General features: G+C 42.1%; 1 protein-coding gene across 1 annotated transcript in view; it reads right to left on the bottom strand.

Annotated features, from left to right (window-relative positions):
* The window catches only part of TCTN1 (tectonic family member 1), a 535,977-nt gene extending 514,335 nt beyond the window's left edge, over positions 1-21,642 (bottom strand). The window contains exon 1 of the mRNA XM_069619544.1: positions 21,167-21,642. Within this exon, the coding sequence (XP_069475645.1) occupies positions 21,167-21,563 (397 nt within the window). The 5' untranslated portion in view covers positions 21,564-21,642. The remainder of the gene's footprint in view (positions 1-21,166) is intronic.
* Between the last annotated feature and the right edge of the window lie 5,045 nt (positions 21,643-26,687).

Below are 26,687 nucleotides of genomic sequence, written 5' to 3' on the forward strand. Positions count from 1 at the left end.
TTATTAGCTCAAACTATCAGCTCGTGTTCATTATTTAAAGATACACTGGCACTACCAGTGCAGATGCTGTCAAGTCTACCTGCTTTTGGCGGTCTCTTCAAAGGAGGGTGGCCCAAGTACAAATGCATGCAGAGTGGCCACAAAACACACGGGCATGCTGAATCCAGAGTAAGGGGTAGATGGTAGGTGTTGTGCTACTCAAGCCATTTAAATTTGCCCATTTTGGAAGATGCTGGTTTCAAAAAGAGCTTGCGCTACTTTTGACAAACAAGACTAACAGAAGAAACTTCAATGGCTTCGGGCATTTGGTTGTGCGCAGACGGCTTGTAGAGCTGTAATGCGTTGGTGTTGTCTGTTTTTAGTAGGAGGGATAACACATTAGGCACGCATTATCGTTAGGTGTTAGTGTTGTACGGAGAAGGGAGAACAGTAGGTTTGACAAGAACTCAGCCACGTGTTTAGTGCTGGATGAAGATAAATGAAATTAGAAGGTGGTAAGGTAGCTCACACGGCAGATAAGGCTGCACAGTGGATTTCAGTGAATGTGTTAAAGATCATTGTGTAATCTGCAAGCAAACGCAGACTGATGTGTCCATCATTCTAAAATCAATAAGAGTACCACATTTGCTGTATGTTAAACACTGGGTTACAAATTAATTACTATACTTTTATAATGCACGTCTGCTAACACAATCGCCTCTGGGCACGTTTAGCTTGGTGGAGTTGGGGTACAGAGGAACTCAGAAAAGTTGAGATTTTAGGGTTTCTTCTAAAAATTGTAGTGACTGTCTCGATGGGGAATGTCACAGGAAATCCATCCCATCACTAGGCTTCTTGGGTCCGCCAATACATGTACCCAATTTTGAGCTTCAGAGCATTCAAGGGATCTTTCACAGGATTTGATTGGATGAGCAAAGGAATGGTCTTTGGTGCAGTGTTATTTTTACATGAGATTTAACAGGGATCACAGGTGTCTTTGCAGTTTTCAGTAAGGCTATGATGACCTGGGCTGTAGGAGGTACAGTGATTTGACATCGTCTGTGGTAGTTGTATCAACATAGGTCAGTCATCTATGCAAAGAGAGCGTGGGGATAGGGGACAATCCTGGCAGCAACTTTAACCTTGGAATGACCCCGAACATCTTGGTTTTTGACTCCTTCAGAGGAGTGACTGACTTGGGATGATTTGAGGAGTTTGCTGAGAGGAGCGGCTACTGGTGTATATAATGCTCAGCGGTATGGGTTAAGGGATCAACAGTACACGAAGAGTGATCAGGTCCGGTTGAACAGTTTTATAACACGTGGCAGTGTGCATACACATATCTATACACATGTCTGTAAATATCCTCATAGCACAGTCCTGGCATCACTACTCACCTATAATAAGAACATTGCATCACTATTTTGACTGCAATAACTTATTACAGTTAGTTTGTGACATCACAATTCTGCTGCCCGAGCCAGCACAGAGCAGGATTCCAGCTGCCACTGGAGCACTCCATACAAGCTGCGACTAGCTTTTTAGATTCTTTCCTCTGAAATAGCGGTCTGTGCCACTTTATAGCGGTTTACTAATAAGGAATGGTTTATAGTAGTATGCTTATTTACTGTTCTGCTCTGCCGGAACTGAATGTTACCATTTGTTTTTCGAACAGCCAAATGATATGCATTGTAATAAAACGACTTAAAATATTTTGCACCCACAAAAGGTAGCAGTATTGGTATGCGCTTAAGAAGAGTCAGGGGTCAAGAATAAACTGCTACGTTTTCGTGGTTGTGAGATACCATGATCCACAATCAGTTACAGATTGAAGGGTGTAGGTTCCATGAAAGGTAGTGTGGTGTGATGTACAGTGGGGGTTCAGCATTTAGGTGTACCATCCACGCCTGCTATGCCACCACAGAAATATTGTGATTCTCTGGTAAACGTTTTGCAAACCTTGCATCCTGGGTAAATAAGGTTTCTGGAATGTAAATACAGTTGGCGTTGTGATGGTTGGGTGAAGTCAAGTCACTGACTTCCAGTGTGTGCTCAACTGCACTTTGAGAAGGGTACACAAAAGGTTTTTGCACTTTTGAGTGGTGTTGTTCATGCCAAACAATTTTTTCTTTAAAAGGGGTAGGGGAATGTGGATGCAGTGGAGTATCCAAGGCTTGTCATTCCTATGTGTAAATGAAGTCAACAGTAGTAATGGAGGAGTTGTGGATAGTAGATGTTTTTCACTGCAGGTTAGTGATTAAATGTGCATATGATAATGCAGGCAGCCCTAGGAAGGTGGTAGTATATGGGGCGAGTAGTGTTGCAAGGGACGTCTTGAGTGGCTGCATAAGTCATGTTGGGGTGCAGGCGGTGGAGCAGGTAGATATGGTTGGATGGAAATGTTATTGAAGGGAATAGTGCTGAAGGAGGCTCAGAGGTATTGGGTGACAAACGGAGACGAGTAGAAGTTCATTTTACCACTTAAGTGAAAAGGAATCATCTTGGTAGTTGGACAAAACCACTTTTCATCAAAAGACTGTGAACCAGGCATTGCTTGCTTAAAGATGTTGCGAGGCATTAAGTTGCCTGCCATCAGGTTGGTGTGGGGATTAGCAGAGAAGTAGAAGCTGGCAGTGGTACTATTGTTAGAAGTGCAGGAAAGTGCTGGGTATAAGGTGTCAAACGATGGGCACTGCTGGTACTTTGGTAAATAATGGGTGACCCACACTCCTTCTAAGAAACCCTCATAAAGTGAATAGACAATGCAAAGGAAATAACGTGCTTAAAAAGGAAGTAGCCGAGGACAGCATGTTAGCACTATATAAAAGCACCACCACACCAAATGAACACTTCATTAGAGCGTCAGCTGTGGGAGTTATAGATTAGGACTGAGTTGGAGAGCTGGGCAACTGCTTAACATAAAATAGTTGAAATGACAAATGATGTACTCAATATTTTGTCAGTTAAAACACATTTGCACAATCCTGGCGAAAAGATCACTGGAAGAGAGTGGAATCAAACCATGCCATTCTGGGTTGAAGTATGTCGGTAACAGCTAGGAATAGGAGGCCAAAATGGTACTGCTGAAAAACAAAAAGGGATGAGAAATCAGTTTAATAATTAATGTTGTTTTGTGGGGTAGTGCCTTGAAATTAGTTTACATTTTTGGGAGAATTCTTTAATGTGCCTTGTTTTAATACAATAATATTTTAATTTTTATACAGCGCTTTCGCCAAAGCACTGTGCACATACCATTTATATAGTCAAATATAATACCCAGCTGAAGTTGGCACTTATTTATCAGCCTCGGAAGGATTAAAGTCAGAGTAGGGTTTACATCATTTTTGCCAAATGGCAACTTTGCTGAATTCGTTTTTGCCACTTGTTTGTGGTTTAAAATAATAATAATAATAATAATAAAACAGGTATGTGGTAAGACATATAGTGGGAGTGGGTCAGGCAGAAGAAGGGGGGCAGAGGGTTAAAACATTTTATTATTTTTTTTTTTTTAAAAGCAACAAAATCGGTCCAAACATGTTTAAAACAAAGAAACAAAGTCGGCATTTGGCTAAAGAATGCGGCAAACATTCATAGAACCACACATAGATCTCAGCAGAGAATGCTCAACCCAATGAGCCATCTTACCAGCTGCAGTGCTCCAGATAAGGAGTACCAAATTTGCAGCATGTTGAACATTACGGTAGATAAGATTAAGAGGTGAGAGTATTTTACTCCCTAATTTTCGAATTAGAGAGTAAATACCATTTCAAGAGAGTAAAAATTAGTTTTGTCCTTTGAAAGAGTAAAACTTCAGGTACATCATTTGAACCACTTGACACTTAACATTGCATGTCAACACGGTCTGAAGCATGGCCCCACATGCGTGGCTGCTGATCCTGGAAAGTGCAGCAGAGAGCAATGTAAAAAGGAGCGTCAGGGGGCGAGCAACATGTTGTTCAAGTGCTACAAGTTGGGGACCCCTGCCTTAGTGCTTACACAGCCCTGATAGCACTGCCTACCTTTAGAAAATGATGCACTGTGCACAGATGAAGGTTAGTGGTGACTGGTAAAATTATTAATTGGAGGGGTGTAAATGTTTGCCATGAATACGGTGCTGTCCTCCTGAGAAAATGTTTTAAATGATAGGTGAAAGTGATGCAATTTACAATACAATGTCGGTGAAAACTGGTTAAAACACCACAGTGTGCAATCTGCTCCACAGAGTAACAGATGAAACAATGCACTAGATGCCTAGACACCACCAGTGCACAAGAGCACTTGCCAACGTATTTCCATGATGCCTTTGCCCACAATGCATGCTAGTATATAAAAAACAGGATCATGCTGGACGTGCACGATCATGTCCTGAATCAAAATGTGTCAGTATTCCCATATAAGAACGTTTGCTTTGCCCTTAATGATACTTTAAGAATACATTGCCTTGCAGTATTTGCCAATGTATGCCATGCCAGAACCGCCAAGTAAGAACATTCTCCTGTTGGCTTTGCCCATAAGGCCCAAACAAACAGGTCATGTCCATAGAGCTGTTTGCTTTCCAGCTTGGCGTTGATCATCTTGGTATATATGCTTTTTGGCCCATGATCATCTAATGCGCAGACAGGACTCACTAACAAATGCAATCCGCTTGATTTGTTTCAGAATGTACTGTTTGCTGATTCCTTGTTTAAGATATATTATGTCTACTAGTTCATAAAAAACAATCACACACAATACTATGCTATCATGGTTCACAGAAAGAGAAATAAAGCTTGATGGTTGCTGTGACGTTCTGTGAAGAAAAAGAACATTCATTTCTTAAGCTGTAAAACCTTTTTCGCCCGTCAGTAACGTGCACTGAACGCCAAGAGAAACGGGTATGTCTAGGTTTCTATAAGGACATATCTCTCTGGTAATTACATATAGAAGGCGTCATTCACAGTCCTACTGAAGTTATGCTCGTGAGTGACTGGCTCATTAAACAGAACGGTTATCCTCCTAATCAACTTGGTATCCTGGCTGTGTGTGTTCACAAGCTTAGTCACGATAGGTTTGCTGACCCTTTCAGGGTGAAATATTTTTGCTGTACTCACTAAACAAAAAACATATTGCAGAGTTAATTGTAGAATGATCATTATAATTGTTCTTTAGAATAGTGAGGGTATGTTGCCCATATGCAGGACATTTGTCTCTGCAGGGTTTGGACTACAACTCCCATCAGCCCTCACCAGCATAATCAATGGTGCAGAGAACTGGAGAGCTGCACAATGCAGACCACTGCAGAGTCTCATCTGCCCTGTGCACACCCAAACAATGTCATACTTCATATATATGAGTGATCAGTTTTGTGCAAAGAATAAACTCCTAAAAGCATCAGATTTCTTTGATTCAACCTCTTTGTTCAGCATGCTACTGCTTTATCAAGATTGGGGATCATCACATTAATAGGGTTCAATTCAAGGAACCAGCTGAGCCTGCACGTTTACCCCTCGGGTGTCTTAGTACTACCACATTCTAATCCACTGCCCATTCAGTACTCATTTCACACTCGGCCCAGCACCCGAGGCGAATTAACACGTGAAATTGCACATGCCAAACCTGAACAGACACACAGATTGTCATTCTGAACTTTTGTTAACTCACAAATCATACTCTGTTGCTTTGATGCCCATTTCAAATCCCATCAAGTTATGGCCAGACAACACTTCAGGTGCTATGTTGTTGAAGAGGTAGTCCCACCCCCATGCCCCTCGAAAGATCTCCACAAGCCATCAAAGACAGTCTCGATATAGCAATCTGCACCCATGTCACCCCGCAGAGACATCATTTTGACATACGATCTGGTGCTGTTAATTCAAAATCATATGCACTCAGCAGATGCCTTCAGCTCGCAGTAGGAACCCCAGATACCATTATTAACACATTGCAACACATCTCCCTTGCCTCACCGACACCTGTCGTTTTAAGGCCTCAGAAAGCATTGGTCCCTTGTGAATACGTCCAGCCCATGACAAACAGAAACAAAAAGACACTCTGACTGCGAGGGAAAGTGCTTGCGTCTGAATGCCCCAATCTGATCCTACAGTGCGATGCTCCCACGAGGATGGTATTCGGTAGCTACAACCACGAAGAGTAACGGTCAATATCGCTGACAGGAGATGCCAATAGGATAACGTTGTAATTGGCTCCCCCAATCCTCTTGGTGATACTATCAAGGGGCATGACTGCACACATCCCCAACCATTGCAGACAACACCTTTCTATAAAAGGCATAAACAGCTGAGTCCACAAAGCCAACGCCCACCTTTTTCACGTTGGAATCTGAGGCAGACACACAGGAGGACAGCATGAGGCAGCTTGGGTTTGCCTGGCAGGGTTTCTGCTCACTGCTGGGGCACCATAAGGACTTGTTGTACTCCAATTACTGCACGTGTGAATAGTGCCATGCACAATTAAAAATGTAAACTCGCGTCTGGCACAGCACATCTTCAAATTCCATTGGCTAAGAAGAACGACCAATAGCTTAATAATAAAGAATAGCTTTTTATGGTGTGCATGATTGACAGCAGAGCCTGGCTTAATAAAGGCCAAAGTCTGTTTTCAGTCAGACATCGGGAATTGAGGTGCTGTTTGCGCATAGGTTGAGCGAGGCATCAGGGTCGCGCGTCTGACAAAGACCTGCTCTCCACTAGGAAGCCAGCCAAGCTGAAAGGAAATTCGCAGGCGACACTGCAGAGTCTTGTACAAAACTCGCATATACTGAAGTAATGATGTAGATTGCAATGCCATCTACTGGCGGAAAGAGTAATCTGTTTTTATGAACACAGTGGTAATGCTGCATGCATGACATGCAATGCAAAATGAAATGTTCTGTATTTACAATAATTAAATGCGTAACAAGGCGCAATCCGCCCTCTATCTGGATGGCTGACCGGCTGCAATCTTGTTTTTTGCCATTCAAAGCAAAATAGATGATTTTTTAATTTTTTTTTTAAGTATTCCTCATTTTAACAACACTGGAGGGATAAAAAGCCCAGTTTGCCCTGTAGCTAAATTAATTTAACCTGCTGTGAGGACAACCCCTCCCCAGTTCTCGGGACCGGCAAGATGATGACTCAGGGGGCCGGGTGTTACACGGAGCCAGTGGATGTTGTTCAAGGGGTGGTGCACAGAGAATACTCTGTTCATTCCACTTTGGTCTTCGACACATGATAGGGAGCATTCATAGGTCAATCTTGGGAAGGGGGGGGGGCGGTCTAAAATTCAACCACCCCACAAGCGCAGTAAGGCAGTCAAGCCCTAAAAACATCGACCATGCTCGACCCCTTCAGGGCAATACTGGCGCATCACCTCAACTCGGAGAGCCCCAAGCTTTCCCTGAGAAGACCCAAACAACACATAAAAAGAAAGCTTTCTCTGCACTTGGATAATAGGAAGTGTTTCGATACTGTTGCAGCTTCATCTGGTAAATTAAAGGACTCCTCTCACGGAGTCTGCAGGACCCACTGCGCACTCTGCGGTTCAGAGGATACAATGTTGCCAGTTCACTGTTTTCCAAAGATGAGAACTCAGCACAGGAGGAACAGTTTCAGAGGCAGTTACTATTTGCCTGCACGCTAAGTAAAATGGTGCCCCAAAAGCTTACAAAGTGAGTTTACAGCCTTTAAATCATATGCTGGAAACATCAGCGAATTCAACACAGTAAATGCTGCAACGAGGAGGGTCATGGAAGAAAAGTTTGAAACCAACATAACAGACAGGGCAATTATAGGTTCGGTCCCCCCTGAAATCTAAAGCAAACAATGGCATCCAGGCTAACAGCCAATCAAAGTAGTCACCACATTAGATGCCACAGGTGCAGGCCCTTACTAGAAGACCCACCCAAGGGGCAGAAGGAACGCATTACAAAAAACACCCAGTCCCAGTTCCTCTGTACGGGTTGTGGGAGCAGGATGCTCATGTTTGGAAACGGCTGGAGTGGTGGAAGATGCAAAGGCTTGAGAGATGGAGGATACTGGTGTACAGGAGGTCCCAAACAAAACCTGCACTCAAGCCGCCCATTTTGAAGTACCAGGAATGTTCACACCGAGATATGTGACGTACGATGAGCAAATAAACCAGCAGAGAGCCGCAGTGGGGCTCTGCCCAGTACCTATCAGAAGAGCAGCACTTATTGAAGTATCGATACCCAGAAAACCAAGGACAGTGAGGTATCCATAAAGAAAACCCTACCAGCAATTGAAACGAAATGAAGATTGCCCAAGTACAGTCCCGGAAGAAACCAAAAAGGTCTTAATGGAAGACGAATGGTGACGTCACGAGGACCCGGACAGATTCACACATGGAAGAAATGACGACCCGAGAATGACACAAAGAGACGAAACGCCCTGAGTAAGGATATCGTGAACCTAAAATAAAAAAATAATACAATGAATGGGGATTCTGGAATGTTGGTCCAAGAAGCAGCAGCTTAAGCTTGTGGCTCCTGGCCGCCTTCCGTGAAAGAAATTACATACTTGATAATGAATTCAAAGAAAAAAAATCTCAGGAGTCAGTCAATCCGATTCCCAAAAAGCAGAAATCACTACCAGATCTGGAAGAAGAGGAAGATGAAGATCCAAGCTCTCAAAAAATTTATAAACTGCTCAGACAAGTAGCAAGAGATATGAAAGAAGTGAAAGCAACTATGGCAGACCTCAGTGTCAGTGTTTCCCACTTGGATGTCAGAGTGACCTCCTTGGAGAAGACTTCTTCAGATATGGGATCAGAGATTGCCAGTAGCTTCAGAGCTTACAATAATTTAAAGAAGGAACTACATACTGAAAAAGAAAAACGTCTGGATTTGGGTCTGAAGATGAGAGAGAAGAATATAAGAATAGTTGGAGTGGAGAAGGCAGATACAGTGGGAGAAAAATTGTCCCTATTGGCTACACAGATTTTCAAGGAATGCTATGGTGTGGACCTGATCACTGCAGAGGATATGAATAATATATATTGTGTAGGTCGGCCGGAACCAAGACCAAGACATATACTTGTGACTTTCTACTTCCAAAATGAGAGAATCTGTGATGCAAGCTGCCAGAACAAAAGGCCAAACTACATTTAAAGAAAAACCTGTTTTTATCTATCCAGATTATCCTAAGGAACACCTGGAAATTAGGAAGTCTTTCAAGGCAGTCAAATTATTGGCAAAAGATATGAACATTAAAGTATTTCTCAACAAGTTCAACTATATGACATTATGTATCCCAACAGGTGAAAGGGTTACTAATGACCCAAAAGAAGTACTTTCCTGGCTGGAGAAACATCGAGTTGGGTCTCAATATATAATCATGGAATAATCATCATATTTGGCTGCACTCATGAAACCTCGTCATGTTTAATGGTAATTTTTTTTTTCTTTTAGCTCTTATTCAATTTTTAATTAATTGTTATTCACAAAAAATATGGCTTAAATGGCTTAAAATGGTGCTGCCCTTAAGTTACGGTTAACGGTTTGAAGAGTTTGTAAATAAACTCACTGTGGTGGCATGGAGCGTGATTGGGAACTTGCTGGCGAATATTAGAAAAAAAGAACCTTCTCCTCTCAGCGATCAGCTGACTCGGTAACGTTGCGTGCGCTGATGCGGCTACGTTCTACTGGAGGACATTGCCACAGACACGTCAGGGTATGTAGCCGCATCGGTAACTTGCTGCAGTATTTCATCGGGACTCGTGGCCTCATACTCCATTGAAATAGTAAGCTTATGAACAGCTGCCGTATCCAAACATCGAGCGTGCACAAAATGCTTCGGTGCATGCGTTTTCTGTGATAGTCATAAGAATGCTTTATCGTTTGCAAATAGCAGCTTTTAAATAATACTTCTGCGCAACACTTCACCAGTTCGTCATTCCTGACTTTTCGAAAGCGTGGGCTGCTGTCTACACCTTGCATTCCATTCCATTCCATGTTGTTAATAGAGTGGTATTCGTAATGACAGGATTCTGGATAATACAACGAGAAGATGATTTCAAAGTGATGTGTTATGGTGACTCTATTTACTATTGTAATAACAATTGTCGCAGGTTTGGAATGCATATGCCAAGACTGGATTTCCAAAAGATATGTATTAATTGCTTATGTGTGGATAGTACACCAGATATCGAGGTGATAAGGTTTGCAATTCAATAGATATTATCTAGCAGATATATTATTCATCTGGAATGGGGAAAGGTACGCCGGGGTATATGGGCATGTGAAGGGCATAGTTATGAATAGGTGGTGAAACTTGGTGTATACTTCTTTAATTGGTCTGATTTGCAAAAATATTTTGCAGGAAGAGTTGTGTAGTGATGGATGAGTCTTGGTTATAGGCTTCATGAATGCCAATGGAAAATGGGAATTGTTATATAGCGGAGCTTTGTATATTTATTTATTATAAATATTTATTTTAGGGTGTAAATTGGAGTGATGAGGTAGTGGGTAATAGGGGAATCTGGATGAAGAGAATAAGGAGCCATTTGGTGGAGTGAAAATGTATAGGTCTTCAATTACAAATGTGTTACATATTAATCTAGAAGTTGCTAATTGATAGTGAATTGGGGATGATTACTACCAGTCTGAAATTTATTGGGTGTGATATGGGGAATTATCTTAATTAATGGTTGGTATTTATATGGAGGTAATAATTATAAGTAATATCTCGGGTTCTATTGTAATAAGGGGGGGGGAAGGAGTGCTGGGGGACTTGGGCTTTATTCACTGTAGTATTGGCTATCCGCGTTCTATCAATACGGGGAGGGTGGGGTTGTATATATAATAAGTGTGTTTTGTTTGTATTTTGGGTTTATCTTGGATGGTGACAAAATACATAATGCCTCAGATGAAACAGGATTTAAAAGTAATGTCATGGAATGTTAATGGATTGAACAATCTGAACAAGCGCCAGAAAATATACAATTGTATGTGCGAAAAGCAGATGTGACATATTTAGTGCAAGAAACACACACAGAGTGATGACATTCAGAGTTTACAGAAACAGTGGGTTGGTGGTGCATACGGTTCGTGCTATTCCTCAAATTCTAGGGGAGTGGTGATATTAATACACAAAAATGCACTGATTAAGGTACTGAAACAAAAAACAGACAAGGAAGGATTGTGGTTTTGTTAGTTGAAATTTAAGGCTGTAAAGTGACACTGTGTAATGTATTTGCGCCATCCGTTGATGGTTAATTTTTTCGTAAGGTCTCACAATTTATACAGGATTTTGATTCACCAAATGTAATTGTGGGTGGTGATTTCAATTTAGTGATGGATGTTAAGATGGATCGAAGTAATGGGGGGGGAGAGGAAAGAAGAGATCCTCATTTTAGATCTTTCCAGTCTATGGTGGAGGAGAATGATCTAAAGGATTGTTGGCGCCTTACACATCCACAGTTAAAAGCATACAGTTTCTACTCGAATTCTCATTGTACCTCGCATTGATATGTTACTTACGGGTGGAAAACTTAATGAAAATTATGTTGCGGAGGAAATTGGGAGTATGGTTGCGACAGATAATGCTCCTGTTTTTTTAGAACAAAACTTGATTTTGGAATGCATAGATCCTTCACTTGGCGGATGAATACATCAATTTTGCAAGATGAAGAGTTGGTGAATAAGATTAGGGATGAACCAGAATATTTTGTGAAGAAAACAGGACAGAATGTATGAGTGTGAAAACGGTATGGGAGGCATTTAAATGCACAATGAGAGGTCTAGACTTGGGCCTGTTGAGTAGGAAATGGAAAGCTGAGGAGAAACAGATCATAGACTTGGAAAGAAATATTAAAGATGTGACTAATGTTTTGGTAAATGATCCAAATAACTCCGAAACAAGGAAGGAATTGCGCATAATGCAGAATAAGATGAATGGTATGCTGAATGTAAAAGTGGAGAAGAAGTTGTTTCATTTGAAGTGTTCATATTTTGAATATGGTGAAAAGAATAGTTGGTTGGCGTATCAGCTTCGTCAGAAGAATTCTGAGGGTGCCATTACATCGATTTGTAACTTGAAAGGTAATGTCACTTTTGATCACATGAAAATAAATGAGGTATTCAAGAACTATTACGAACAGTTGTATGAGAATGAGCTGGACATTACGGGACATGGAGAGTCTTTTTTTGAGTCTCTAGTTATCCCACAGATATCTGGAGAGGATCGTGGATTGCTGGACAAGTCTATTACTTTGGATGAGGTAAAATTGGCAGTTCATAAACTGAATACGGGACAGGAGCCGGGAACGGATGGTCTACCAGTGGAATTCTATAAAATACTACCTGACTCCGCACTGGGTTTGTTGTTAGATAATTACATAGTTTCCAGAGAAGAATGTCAATTACCGCCCTCGATGGTGCATGCACCTATTTTGGTATTTTTGAAGGGAGGCAAAGATGCTAATAACCCAGCTAACTATCGCCCAATTAGTTTAATAAACGTTGATAATAAGATTCTAGCAAAAATATTGGCTTCAAGAATTGTTCCATTGATGGGTGATTTGGTCCACGAATCAGGCTTTATTCAGGGTCGAAAAACTTTGAGTAATATACAAAGGTTGTTGTTGACATTTTTTAATGCTCAATCATCAGAAGATGTAGCAGCCTTTTCATTGGATGCAGAGAAGGCATTTGATAGGAGGATTAATTGGGGTTATCTATGGTCTGTTCTTACTAGGATGAATCTAGGAGAGTTTTATCTCCTGGATATGCCTTTTGTATACTCTGCCAACGGCTGATGTAAGGACTTGCTGTCTACTCCATTTCCTTTGAATAGAGGTACTAAACAGGGTTGCACCTCATCACCGTTGTTGTTTGTTTTGGCTTTAGAACCTTTGGCTATTGCATTGAGGCAGAGTGTGGACATTAAGGGCAATGGTTTTCAAGGGATGGGACAATAAATATGTTTTTTTTGCGGATGATTTATTATTAATTCTAAGAGATCTGAAGGAATCAATACCTAGCTTATTAAGATTGTTGGATCATTTTTATAAGGTGGCAGGGTGCAAGATAAATTGCTCAAAGTTAGAGGTGATGCCGTTGACACCTACTTGTGATAAAATATTTGTCTCAAGTTTGGGATTCCAATGGTGTGAGAGGAGGATGAAGTATCTTGGAATTTGGCTCACCCTATGGAGAATATGGTTGAAGAAAATATGGGTGAGGTGTGCAGAGAGTGTAAAGCTAATCTGGAGAGGTGGTCTTTGTTGAGGCTTTCGTTGTGGGGTAAGGCTAATGCTTTGAAGATGACTGCTGCACCTAAAATTCATGGTGTGCTTAGCATGCTACCATTGGACATTAAATCCCCAATATGGAAGGAACTAGACTTTTTGTTACAGTCATTCATATGGGATGAAGAAAAAAAAACAGGTTGCAATTGTGGAACATTCTGCTCCCTTCGGAAAGGGGGAGGGGGGGGACTAGGCTTACAACATTTTCGTCCATATCATTTAGCTTATTTGTGTCAATTTATTGTACCATTTCTGGATGTGGTACCAAATGACTGGACGGTTGCGGAAATGGGATTGGTGGGTCCTCTATTATCAAGAGCAATTCTGACTATGACTAGTAAGGTGAATCAGAGGAATCCTGTAACTGAATTTTTGAGGAAATGTTGGAAACAGTTGTATGAATTAGTAGGTGCTGATGCTTTACGCTCGCGGCAAGCATCAATTTGGTTAAATTCAGCTATAAAGGAGAAAGGAAAGATGTTGTTCTGGGTGGAATGGTTCTTAGCAGGAGTGAATTGGATTGGTGATGTATGGCAGAATGGGAAATGGCTAACGAGAAGAGAGGTGATTGAGAAGTGGCACATTGTGAATTTTTTGGAATAGCACTACAAACGTTTGAAAAAAGTATCGGGATGGTGAAATGGAAGGAGGATCTGAATTTAGAACTGTTAACTATGACGAGAAAACAAGGTGAAAGTGGACTAGCTAGCAGGATTTATAAACATATTGTTTCCAAATATAAAGAAAATGTGCATTTGAGAGAAGAGTGAAGTCGTAGACTTGGGTATGATATCACAGAGTCAGAGTGGATGGAGATGTGTAGCAATGTGAGACTGTGTTCAATGAATTTGAGTGAAAGATCTAGACAGATCAAGATTTTGAACAGGGTATACTGGAGTCCAGGAAGGATGATGAGACGTGGAATGTCGGAGTCTGATGAATGTTGGAAGTGTTTTTGTGAGGTTGGTACATTCGAACACATGATGTGGTATTGTTCAAGGATTCGTGGATTTTGGTTTGATTTATGTGGAATGTGTTTGTGTGTGATGGGATCTGATCTTAGATTTTAAAACAATGATTTTAGAAGGAAATGCTCTGTTGGATGATCTCACACAGTCACAAAAAATGTTTTTGTTCAGGGGGCATTGGTTGTTAAAAAGTAGATATTGAGGGTGTGGAAATCACAAACAATTCCGTTATCAGATTGGATATCTGAAATGCATTCTTTGTCGAGTGTTGAAAGGGTGATATTTAGGAGACAAAAGAACCAAAAAATTAATGAGAGAATTTGAGGGAAATTTCTGGATACTTATTGAATCTTGGGCTTGTTAATTGTTGTTTAATATGCACGCGGTTGATTCATTTGAAGGTATATTGGTAGACAATGTAGACTTTGGGATAATTATCAAATGTTTTGTAAAAAGTTATGAATTGTTTATGTTTCGTTTGAATTTATTGTTGAATAAAGAAATAATTCCTTTTTTTTTCTTTAGTTATGTCCAAATGTAAGAGAATTAAGCTGTAAAAAAAATGAAGATAGTCGACCAGTTTACACCTGTAAATATGCTTGGAACCGCAAGAAAGCTAAGAAAACAGTGCGGCTTGCTAAGCTTAGTAGAAGAATAGTGCGGCAAGCGCCATTATACATAATCTACCTCAAAATGAAGCACAGTATTAGAAGTGTATTTGCACAAGAAGCAGAATCAACCCAGGTTACTAAAGGCCAAATGAGAAAAGATTCATATTCTAGCAAAACGAGAAGAGACGGCGAATCGAAACTCGGCAGAGGCAACTCGCGCCAGGAAAACCAAGGTCATACCAATAGAAGAGGCGAACAGAAGCTACATTTAATTGAAACTAAGAACAGAATATCCTGCCTCTGAAAGGTCGAGAAAAGAAGACGCAGGCAGGTGGCGGGCTAAATAAGAATCAAATACATAAATTGAGAGAAACAAGACAAATTCGTGGTGTAGGAATCACGTGACCAGCCGGCAAGACGAAGTGAGGGTTCACACCTACGCTTGGCACCTGACCAAGCAGAGATATCAGAACTTTTCCAGACAGACGATGCAGTCTCGAGGCCAACCACAGTGAAATAACTGACACATAGCTACTAAAGGGATGATTGATTGTAACCATAATCGGAAGAAGGCCGGATAACCAAGGGGCACCCCGCACCTAGCCGACCATTTTGCGTGCTGCTAAGCGAAGTGGAAAAGTATGCATGGGGTTGGTGCCAACCCAATTACAATGGACCAAATAATCTAGGGTCCTATAGTTGGTAGAACCAATGGGATGTCGTACTTTTAGTGAAATCTACAGTAGTCATTTTTGAAAGAAGGGCGTAGATGTTCACCTGACAGCTTTTACCCAATCCCCTCACTCCGTTACCATATATACAGATATAGTACCTATAGTAAAGTTACCTTTTCCTAACCAATAGAAATGCATGTTTACTTGTGAGTGTTACACGTCAATGATGACATGGAGTATAAATGTTACAACTTGTATGAAGTTCGTTGGAGTTTGAAGCGAGAAGGACGATCGCATCACTGGTGTAATCCATGACTCCCCGTTTTTTTGTACTTGTCATTAAACAGACTCCCTTCGCCAAACCATCGAGTTGTCCTTATTGATTGGTGTTGGGAGTAAATGAATCTGCACCCCCACCCATCTCAAGGGTGCAGCTATCTTGTCTTAAAGTACTTCTGAGAAAACCTCGGCTCTATGGGCCAGCCGGGGGTCTCGAAGTACACTGGATAGGTGGCAGCAGTGACAAGAAGGAGAAGCTGATGAGAGCTGAGACAGTCAAGGAGGTGGTGACATCCGAGGGTGAGTGTAGATAGGAGATGGTAACATCTAAAGGACGTGGCTGTCGGAGGAGGTGATAGCATCAAGACAAAAGAGTGGAAGTCGAGAGAAGGAACTAGGGTGCAGAGGTAGTTGGCGAGACCCAAGAAGAATGAGGAGCTGGCAACATCAGAGAGGGGCAGAGACAGAGAGAGTAACATCAAGGGCAGCGACTGCTACAGAAGAGGTGGAAGAAAAAGCACCATGAGGAGGAGGTGAAAGGAAGGTGTGACTTAAGGTGGTGCAGACAAGAAGACTGGAGGTATAAACATCAGGAGAAGAGCATAGCTTGGAACAAGTTGAGCCTAGAGAAGCTCTAGAGGTACCAACAGCGGCACAGAGGTCACAGCAAACCAGGGTGCAATATCCAGATACATTAGAGCTGAGAACTTCAGGTAATGAAGAAAGGACAACAGAGAAAGAACCAACACTGAATTTGCAAGAGAAGGCAGGTCCTGTAGGCCCAGATGGCCCTAGGCAGTACCAGACAGTGGGGGGAGAAACAAGCTGGGGTCAGGGAGATTACTGGAAGATTGGAGAGGTTTAGAAAGGAATTAGGAGAATGCCAATCCAAGGTACACCCGACTAGCTCTCCCTGATGCTACATCCAGTTACCTGTCTGCCCCTGAGACTTTGCAGAGTGAGTCACGTGGTATGGTCCAGTCAAAAATATAAAATAGCACCTCCAGGTATAATAATTGAAGTAACAGTTTTTTTTTTAATTCAGTATTACACATTAAAGACCACATTACATGTAACAAAAGGAAAAAACTAAAGAAAGGAAACAGGATGCATTTTGTGCAGATTTTGCTAGCTGCCCAAGCCCCTGAATTATATCCAAACACAGCTTACAATGGGTAAAACATGGGATGGTCAGTGCAAGAGCGAGTGAAGTACCACAGTGCCATTCCAGTGTAATACGGATGTGCCCCTCAACCAAACAGTGACAATAATGTGAACAATGCCACAACAATCAAGACAGGAGCGGTTTGATTCTGTACTCCATTCACACCCAATGCTAGTGACGTTGTCATAGCCAAGGTACAAAGAATCCCTAACGTAGGCTAGTTGAAGTCTGCAGATCTGTAACATTGAAAACATACCCGAGAGATGGCACTTTTATTTTAATCTATGGGAACTCTAGGACAACTATTTTTTTAATATATGGAATGACTACGTAGATGTGAAGGTACAGACTCCTGAGCATCTTATGAAATCGTTTTGTTTTGCAATTTTTATTAGGCTTTGTAATGGATAAATACAGGATATAATCATCAACAATCAGCCATTATAATCCTTGCTAACCAATAATCGAAGAAACAAATTTAAGTTGAGTTAACAGTTAAAGGCACAACGTAGTTTATCAAGGTTACAATAAATGTAGAGATTCACTAAAAGTTCCTTGTAAAACTCTAACATCAGAATTCATTGAAGCAATAAATATCTAAAAGGACTACAAGAATATAAAAGAAGAACAAAATAGATAGGACAATAAAGGACAATACAAGACGCAGGAGAAAGAAGAACAAACAAAACAAACTGAAGCAACGAATTAAAAGGACTCTGCTGAGGAGGCATTAAGATGTGCGATCAGTGGACTCCACTTTTCATTATATTCATGGCCGTCAATTAGAGAAGTGGCACAACCCTTTTCTATTCTGTAAAATGTAGCATATATAATTCCATCAAGTAGCATAAGATAAGCGATTAAAACATTTCCAGTTAGAAGATGTTAGATGAATACAAGTAGGTGAAATAACCTGGGAGAGGAAATAAGACAGTAACCATGGGATTCGACTATTAGATTGATAAGATTGAGTGGTGCTGTAAAATGAAACATTTTTTGTAGAGTTATCCAAATTCTTTCCCAGAATGAAAAAAACAAATTTACAGTAAAACATACAGAGTTTAAAACCAGCCATACTTTCTTTACAAGACCAGCATAAAGTTGTCAAGTTGGAAGCAAATCTAGAAATGCGTTTAGGAGTAAGGTAGGCTCTACTCAAAATAGAAAAGGCAGTCTGAGTTATATTTGTGGCTTTAGATATGTTAAAGATTTGTAATCATACTTTTCCCCCAAATGGCAGCAGTATATTGGCTAGAAAGATTGTTAATTGATCCATCCATTTTTGACGTGTTGATTGGTAATTGAAGCGTGGAATCAGAAATAAAGAATTTATAAATCGTTGCAGCTTTAGTGGAGACACATGCAAGAAGATTCTGAAATTGCATGGAAGGGGCCCGTTGTGAAAGATTTGGTAATACCAAGGTAATTACTTTAGCAACTTCTCTGTACGCAGCAAAGTCTGAATCATCCAGGTTGAAGATATAGGCTAGAGTATGAAAGGGGATTAGAGTATTGTAATAGAAGTGATGTCTTTACTATATCATCTGTAAATGAGTTTACAATACACTTTGAAAGGCAGGCTCTTGTTAAACCATAGACCAACCTTGTTACGATCCAAAATGTCAGAGGAAATTGGGCTTAACCAAGCAATCTTAAGAAAGCGCAAGATAGGAAAAGCCTTAAAACCGGGCCATACAGACATGTTCAGAATTTCTAGAGGTTTGAAAGGAGATAACAATTTCAATTCAATCTTACACCAAGTTGGGAAGATATTAGATAATTCTACATTGAATAAACCTGAAATATATTGCTTCAAGACAAAAGCTTTCTGGTAGGATTCAAAGTCTGGGAATTTAACACCCAAGTTCTTCTGGAGCTTACGTTTTTTAGAACAATTTTCAGTATTTTATTGTTACATAGGAATTTGAGGAGAATAGATCGATTTGTTCATAGAAGGCTTTGGGGAAGGAAATGGGAATCATAGACAACAAGTATAAAATGATAAGGGCAATCATCATTTTAATATTATCAAGCCTTCCCCACCAAGTTAGGAACAAGGGAGACCATTTAGTAACCATACTTTCAATAGTTGATATAGGTCAGTGAAATGTGGTCTTGCTTCCAATGCAAACGTGTTGCCCCTGAGCTGGTGGTCGGTCAAAAAACCGAAAACAAAATATCAAATCACCAAAATCCCGAATCCAAAATCTCGAAGAAAAAAATCTCGAATTATTTATATGTATTTGTGGGTTCAGGTAAGTATAAAAAAAGGGTAAAAAAAAAAAAAGGGGGGCTGGGGGGGGGAACCCCCCCATTTCGAAATAAAAACGTATTAAAAAAAAATTCGAGATTTTTGTTTTCGAGATTTTGGATTCGAGATTTTGTAATTCGGTTTTTTCACTATAAACCCCCTGAGCTATCCTCACGGCTCTATATAGGATATATGCTTCCGTGTTCCAAACATTTTGTAACATTGGGGTGAGTATTGTGAAAAATTGAATGTGCATCAAGACCAGTGTGAATTATTTACTTTGTGATTCAAATATAGAACCCTTTTATCACAGAGAAATTTGTGAAATATAAATAATGGTGTAATTTGTAGGTTTCCAAAACGCACAAAGAAGACTGGAACCCTCACTGGTGCTATTTTTCCCCTTCCCTTTAGAGGTATTCCTAAAGACTGAAATGCATTTGTACCAGATTGTCCATCTTGGAACGATAACCTGGTTGCAGGTCAGAAGTACCAATTTCCCATGTTTGTGACTCCCTGAAAAATAAGCAAAATGTTAGACCTTTTTATGAGACTTTAAATGTGTTCTTAATGGGTGGCTTCACCCTCATACTCCCTTTTCTTTGCCACTCCCCCCACTTTCCCTTTTTCTAAATCTCTTACTGCCTTTCCATACCAACTATATCATTATAAATAAACATGTTTAGCATGGAAAGTCATAAGAATGGAGTCGGGAAATTTGAATGTGTGTTTTTTCTCTGTTGATACTGCAAGCTTGATTATCTATTAACAAATAAAAGTTCTAGTTATTCCACGTTTTGATAACGTGCTTTGCCCAAAAGGGCAAGTGTAACATTGTTATTACGACTACAATATACACTGGATATGCAAATCAGAAATAGACATTGTAAAGTGGCTCTTGTTACAATGGTAGTAGAATTAAATAATTTCCTTTTTTAATAGCTACTTTTCCCACAAAAAAAATACACAGCCCATTACCCTCCTCCAGCCCCAAGGTATTGGTTGTTTCTTTTTTTCTGATGGTACAAAAGACAGCAATGGCTGGGGCCCCTAATGTAGCCTAGCTGAAGACAGCAATGGGTGGGGTGGCTCTACCAAACCTTACCATGTGACTCACACACAGAGACAGATTGGGTGGGAGTTCCATAATGAGGTAGACGTTCGACTGAGTTTTTAAATATGCCAAGAACATTTTGCCGTCCTTCTATTTGACATAGTTAAATGACTAACAATATGGAACAAAATGTATCCACGTAGTTTGCTAGGTTATCATGTAATAATGTCTTCCGATTATTGGGCTCTTGACGTTTCTTACATCTGTGGAAGCAGGAGAGATTATTAAACATCGTGGTGGACGCACGAATCAAATTGTGTGATCTTGGCCAAAGCACTTCACCTCACTGTGCCTTATTTTCTTAGCTGCCAAGAGTTAGGAGCACCTGTAATTGATTTAGTTCACAACGTTAAGATGTATTCGCATATGCTTGTGTACTTCAATTTTTATACAGCACCTGCAGACTTCCATGGCATTTTCAGGATGCTTTTCTTGACAAGTGGGCAGTTTAACACACTTTGATTTGAGATCATTGAAACGATAGTGGTTCGCCATATATAATAGTGACCATTAAAAACCATGCCCTATCATTGTCTAAAATTAAAATAAACTTGATATTGCTCTGTTTATTGGGCCGTGTGTTAATAATTACAAGTATGTATTTCCCCAATCGGGGCATTATCCCTGTAATTGACCGCGATGCGCCAGATGGGCGGTCTGCCTCTCACCCCCACATAAGTCTGGCTTGACTGGCAGCAGCGCATTTGCTGCACACAAATCCGGTCTGTGATACTTTTAAACTCATTTGGAAGGGGTCACATGGCTTGTACTAATTTGCACACCCGTAACAATTCCCACGACTTCTAGTGACTTCAACCCCACCCCCAACATCCGATGTCAGCTGCCTTGGCAGTTGAACAGGTTTAAAGGTATGCATACCCACCATCGGTCACAGGAGAAGGCAGAGCGGTGACTGCAGCACGAGGGGAGTTTGGTCCTGCCCTTATTAATGGGGGGAAAGCCGAAGATCCAGGTTCCAAGGTGAAGTCCCGCGGGGATGCGGCTCCAGTGTGCAGAGTGGGGTCAGGTGAGGATGAGACTCTAGATACCCGAGTGGGGTGAGGTAGTGATGCGACCTCGGCTGTTTGGGTCTCTCCCCTGTCAGACACTGAGGTACCCGCTGTGGGACCAGCCTCCTCTTCCAACCCGGCCGATGTGCTCTGCGTGCCGATACCCGGGAGCCCGGCCGATGTGCTCTGCGTGCCGATACCCGGGAGCGGCAATGCCACGGCGTAAAAATAGAGCAGAACGGACATGCTGTGCCACAACTGGGCCATCATTGCCTCCTACCTCCGGTAACTATAAACAACAACGACCATCCTGGAAACCAGGGCAGCGGGGCATGATGGGAAAACTAGACAGTGCTCCCAATAAAAAAGAAACATCGAAGAGGGACAAGAAGAGCGTTGTATGGCTGTACAATACGAGCTACACAATTCTACAGTATCTTTACAAAGCACCTTGTGATATAGCGGCCATCTTGACCGAGTGATGTTAATGTTTATTTCTTTTTTAAAAAATCAATGCAACTTCAGTTTAGTATGAACAACTTGCTTTGCATAATACCTTTTACGCATTCTTTGTCTCACAGTAAATATTATTTTGATAACTTTTTTCTATATCTCCAGAAATCACTAAAACTTGATATTTTTCATTTTACTCTTTTTATTTACAGTTGGAGTTGAAAGCAAGTACGTAACCGTAGTTGATAAACAGAATTGAATTAGACAAAGAGTGTTGAGTTCAAGGATCAGAGAGCAAGTTAGAAAGACAGAAGATCATATATTCACATAATCACCATTCGGAAACTAATGAAGGACACAAGTTAGCTGATCCTTTGATCTTGCAGTAAGATCATCAACTTGAGGAATGTGGGTTCCACTTGTTTGTGTACAGACATAGATGACAACTTTTCAGTGGCTCCTGGGTCACTTGTTTATTATTTATTTATTTATTTAAATTTATATAGCGCACAACAGCCCTTGGGCATCGTGGCGCTGTTACAGTAGGCTTACTTAGTTGCGATGAGGGATCAGAGTATGACAATACAGACAAATACATAAAGAGGAAGTATCGGTTTACATTGTGGGGTTGGCCAGGAGTTCCTTGGTCACAGTGGAACTTGTATGAGAGGTTTATACATTGGAGAAGAATGACAAAGAAGGGAGGAGAGGTGGAGAGCAAAGCAAAATAACAGAATAACATTGACTGTGGTGTTGTAAGAGGAATGATGGGTCCAATGGTTACAGGGGGACCTGATCAGCCGCACAGGAGATATATAGAGCTAGGACTAACTGGTTCCTGCTGAATGACAGGTATCTAAGCAAACAATGATTAGTTGAAGAGTCTGGTCTTGAGGGCTTTGCGGAAGACGGTATATGATGCTTTCATTCTGAGTGATGTGGGCAGGGAATTCCAGTTTTTGGGTGCTAGTTGTTAGAAGCTGGATCCAACCGCTGTGGCTGTTTTGAAGGTGGGGATGTATGTCTTGTTGGAGTAGTGCTCTCGAATGGGTCTGATGGAGGTGACCAGGGTAATTTTTGTCAGAGAGGTAGGGTGGGGCAGTGCGTGAGAGGCACTTGTGTGTGATGGCCAGGTTTTTTTAATAAGATGTACTCTTTGACTGGTAGCCAGTGCACGTCTCTTCTTGCCTGAGAGAGATGTTCCCTTTCAGGGATGCTCAGTGCAGCTCTGAGGGCAATGTTTTGCGTGACTTGTAACCTGTTGACGTTCTTAGCAGACGTACTGAGCAAAAGGGCACAGTAATCAAGTTTGGCTCTGACGGTGGCCCTGGCTATTGCAAGGCAGTTTTTGGTTGCTAGGTAGAGTTTGACAGCATTAATGATTTTGGTGGTGTGAGCGGAAGAGGAGGCAATGGCGCTGACCTGGCGCGCCATGGACAAGGAGGAGTCGATGAAGACCCCTAGTGTTTTGACTGCTGAAGACACAGTGATAGGGGTATTTTCAATGTTGAACGTCCTGTATTGAGGGTCATGTTTGTTGAGCGTGTCATTGGTGCCTACCAAGAGTATCTCCGTTTTTTCTCTGTTGAGGCAGAGTTCATTTGCTGCCATCCATGTCTGTATGGCTGTGTATATGTTGGTTAGAGCTTCTGCGTCAAGTTCATAAGATCCTGTGAGAGGGAGTAAGACTTGAGTGTCGTCGGCATAGTTGGTGTACGCTATGCCGCGATTATCTAAATTATTGAAGGGAGGTTGGGTAAATATATTGTATAGAGTTGGTGCAGTACAGGATCCTTGCGGGACACCACAATGTATGGTGGTAGGTTCTGCGCATGCATGATCCGAGATGACTCTCATGAGTCTACCTTTAAGGAAGGAAGAGATCCAGGGTGTGGCTTCAGGGGAGAAATGGGCAGCATTTTTGAGTTGTTTACATAAGATGTCATGGTCAACAAGGTAAAATGCAGCTGACAAATCTAGTAGGAGGAGAAGTGCTGGCTTGCCTTTGTCCATTATGTCACTGAGTTGGATCTTGAGATCAAGAAGGGCAGACTTTGTCCAATGGCCTGGGCGGAAGCCCGATTGCCTTTACCCTAGTATGCTATTCTCTTCCAGAAAATGCTGGATTTGCGTATAGGCAACTTTGTCCAGAATTTTCAGGAGAAATGGGACCATAGTGATAGGTCTGGAGTTGGTGGGAAGCTCCGAATCCAGGGAGTTTTTTTTTAGTAGAGGATTAACCCACACTTCCTTAAGGCAAGCCGGGACAGTGTTAGATTTGAAGGAGGCATTACTGAAGGTTGTCAAAAACGGGGCTAGGGTGTCTGCATTTTTTGACAAGATTGGCTGGGCAAGCATCGCCTTTGCAATTGGAAGGTTTGATTTTGCAGATGATGGCTAGTACCTCTGTCTCAGTTACTTCCCTGAATGAGAAGAGGGGTTTCTCTTTGGTATCTGTTCTGGTCGTGTCAGCCATTTGTATGTGGTCTTTGGACAGGGCTTAATGGTGGTCATTTATCTTCTTCTGTAGGAGTTCAATTTTGTTGATCACGGCTGTTTGGACACCAGTGTACCAGGATTTGTCTTTAACAAGCTCGTGTGTGTTCGTGACCGGCGTAGCCAGTTCTTTATAGATGGAAAACAGCTCCTTTGATTCAGAAGTAGCGTTGGTGATCCTATCGTTAAAAGTAGCGGATTTAGCTATGACAATGGCTTTTTTGTATTGTGCTGGCAAAGTTTTATAGGCAGTTAGAGTAGAGTCATTTGGGGTACTTTGCAATTTTTTCAGTGCTATACGCTTGAGGGCACGTAGCTCGTAGAGTTCAGTGGAGAACTTGTGCGTTGCCCACACACCTATGGCGGCTCGCACTACAAACATTTGTATAGCTCCACCCACCTCACTGAAAAGATGAAATGGTTGTGAACCCACCTCATTGAGAGCAATTGCATTAGAATTAGAAACAAGCACAGTTGAATTTAATTTACCTTTTTGTAATAGTATTTGTAGCATGGGGGAAAGCTAGGAAGTGTAGTCACGGGTAGGGGCGGGACCTAGGGAGCGTTGTGGGAACTGGCACAACAGAAAGACGGGAACAATGGCAGTTGGAAGCCAGAAGTGATTAAAGAAGGTTGTGCCTGATCTGATGTCTGAGTCATTATTGCCTGGGACACCGTGCGGCGTCCAGAGATCCGAGTAGCCCCATTTGGACCTCACACTGGTGACGGGAGTTAAATCCACGTGGCAGATGATCGCGGTGGCCCGTGGTGGGTCGTTGTTCATGTTACGCGCATCTGGGCACGGCAATGATTGGTGCAGCCCACAAGTGACAAGCGGGTGCATGTTACTTCAGCCTGGTGCCGCAGCAGTGTGTTTGATGTCAAATTGAAGTCTGGTGCTGCGGCAGCAATTTCAAACATTTGGAGGCAAATGGTGGACCGGCGGTGCACATGCCTGATAGGTAGCCTCCATTTTGGAGGGTGTACCTGCTCCCTGGCACATGAGGTGAGCGTGGGGGTCAAGAAACTGTCTGGCGGTACAACTTGTTGGCACAAGGGCACTGCAGATTTCCCTACCGAGGATCCAGTTTGTTTTAAGACCCCTCCATTCTTCTCAAAAGCAACACGTTATCTGTTTCATTTGCCACAAGTACATCGGCGAAGGGTGATCAGCTGTTCTGATCTGGACATTCTGGCCACAGTCCCTGTCACACCGCAGGTGCAAATGCAACAGAGGGTCCAGGAATGCTTGGCAGTGCAGCTGCCTGGGGTGTTTGATGTCATCGACACCAGCAACATGGGGCCCAGGTTGGCCAGGTGGATCAGGGATTTAGACCTGTACATGGGTGCCATGGGGCCAATGGAATACATCAGACAACAGTGCAGATTGAGGCTGACGGCAGGCCCAGCCACCAGGGATATCTTAGATGAACTGCCTGCTGACTCCATCGACACTATTCAAGGCTTAAAAACGTCCCTGGCCACATATTTCACGCCACATACTAATGCAGACTATGAGAGACGTATTTCACACACACTACCAAAAAGCAGAAAGGTGAAACCATGGATGTCTTTGTGATGAGACTACGCATCAAGTTGAAACACTGTGACTTTAATAATTACTCAAACCCGGAGGCCTTGCAATCTCAGATAATTGCAGGGTGTGAATCTCAATCCTTTGGAGAATGCTACTGCAGAAATCCAGGACACTAGATGAAATACTGATGTTGTCGAGAGCAGAACTAGCGGTCGAGTCACGAGTGGAAGCCATGGAAAATCCTAAGGGCTCGCAATTGCACCCAGAGATGATAACACATTTGATCGGGGTGTAAAGAACCCCTGGTGAGCTGTTTTGCTACAAATGTGGGTACGAATTTCCCAATGACGGCACGTGTCCGGCGATAGGACAGAGGTGCTCAGCGTGTGGGAGGGAGAACCACTTCAAATAAGTATGTCGGATGTTCAGAAGTCTGGAGAAAGAGGATAGTGAAGTTGGTGGCATGACCATGCCCAGAGCGAAGGCGCCAACCACGGCATGAGAGGTCTCCCAAATTGCAGCCCAAATACACGGAAAACACAGAGAAGGGGTCGACAAGACTACAAATCAGGAGACGAAAAACCTGGTAAAGATCCTAGGGAGGGCAGGCAAGAGAGACCGGAGAAGATACTGAGTCTCATCCTCAAGACCAGAGAGACGATCAAGACGCCATATAAGATATTTCATTCAACAGCCACCATATAAAACTGAAATGAGTTCCTCAGAGGGAGAGCAGCAGAGGAAACAAAACTTACAGGGCCGGTCTTTGTGTCAGGCAGCTCAGGTGGCTGCCTGACATCAGTCGGCCTCTAGGGGGCGCTCACCTGAGCCTCGAGCCGGCGCTCCTTCTGCAATTTGCAAAGCCAGGGCCAGGTTTCACACATCAGCCACAGCCAGGCCAGGCAAAT

The sequence above is a fragment of the Ambystoma mexicanum genome, chromosome 10 (assembly GCF_040938575.1).
Source record: "Ambystoma mexicanum isolate Mex_15411 chromosome 10, UKY_AmexF1_1, whole genome shotgun sequence".
NCBI classification, from domain to species: Eukaryota; Metazoa; Chordata; class Amphibia; order Caudata; family Ambystomatidae; genus Ambystoma; species Ambystoma mexicanum.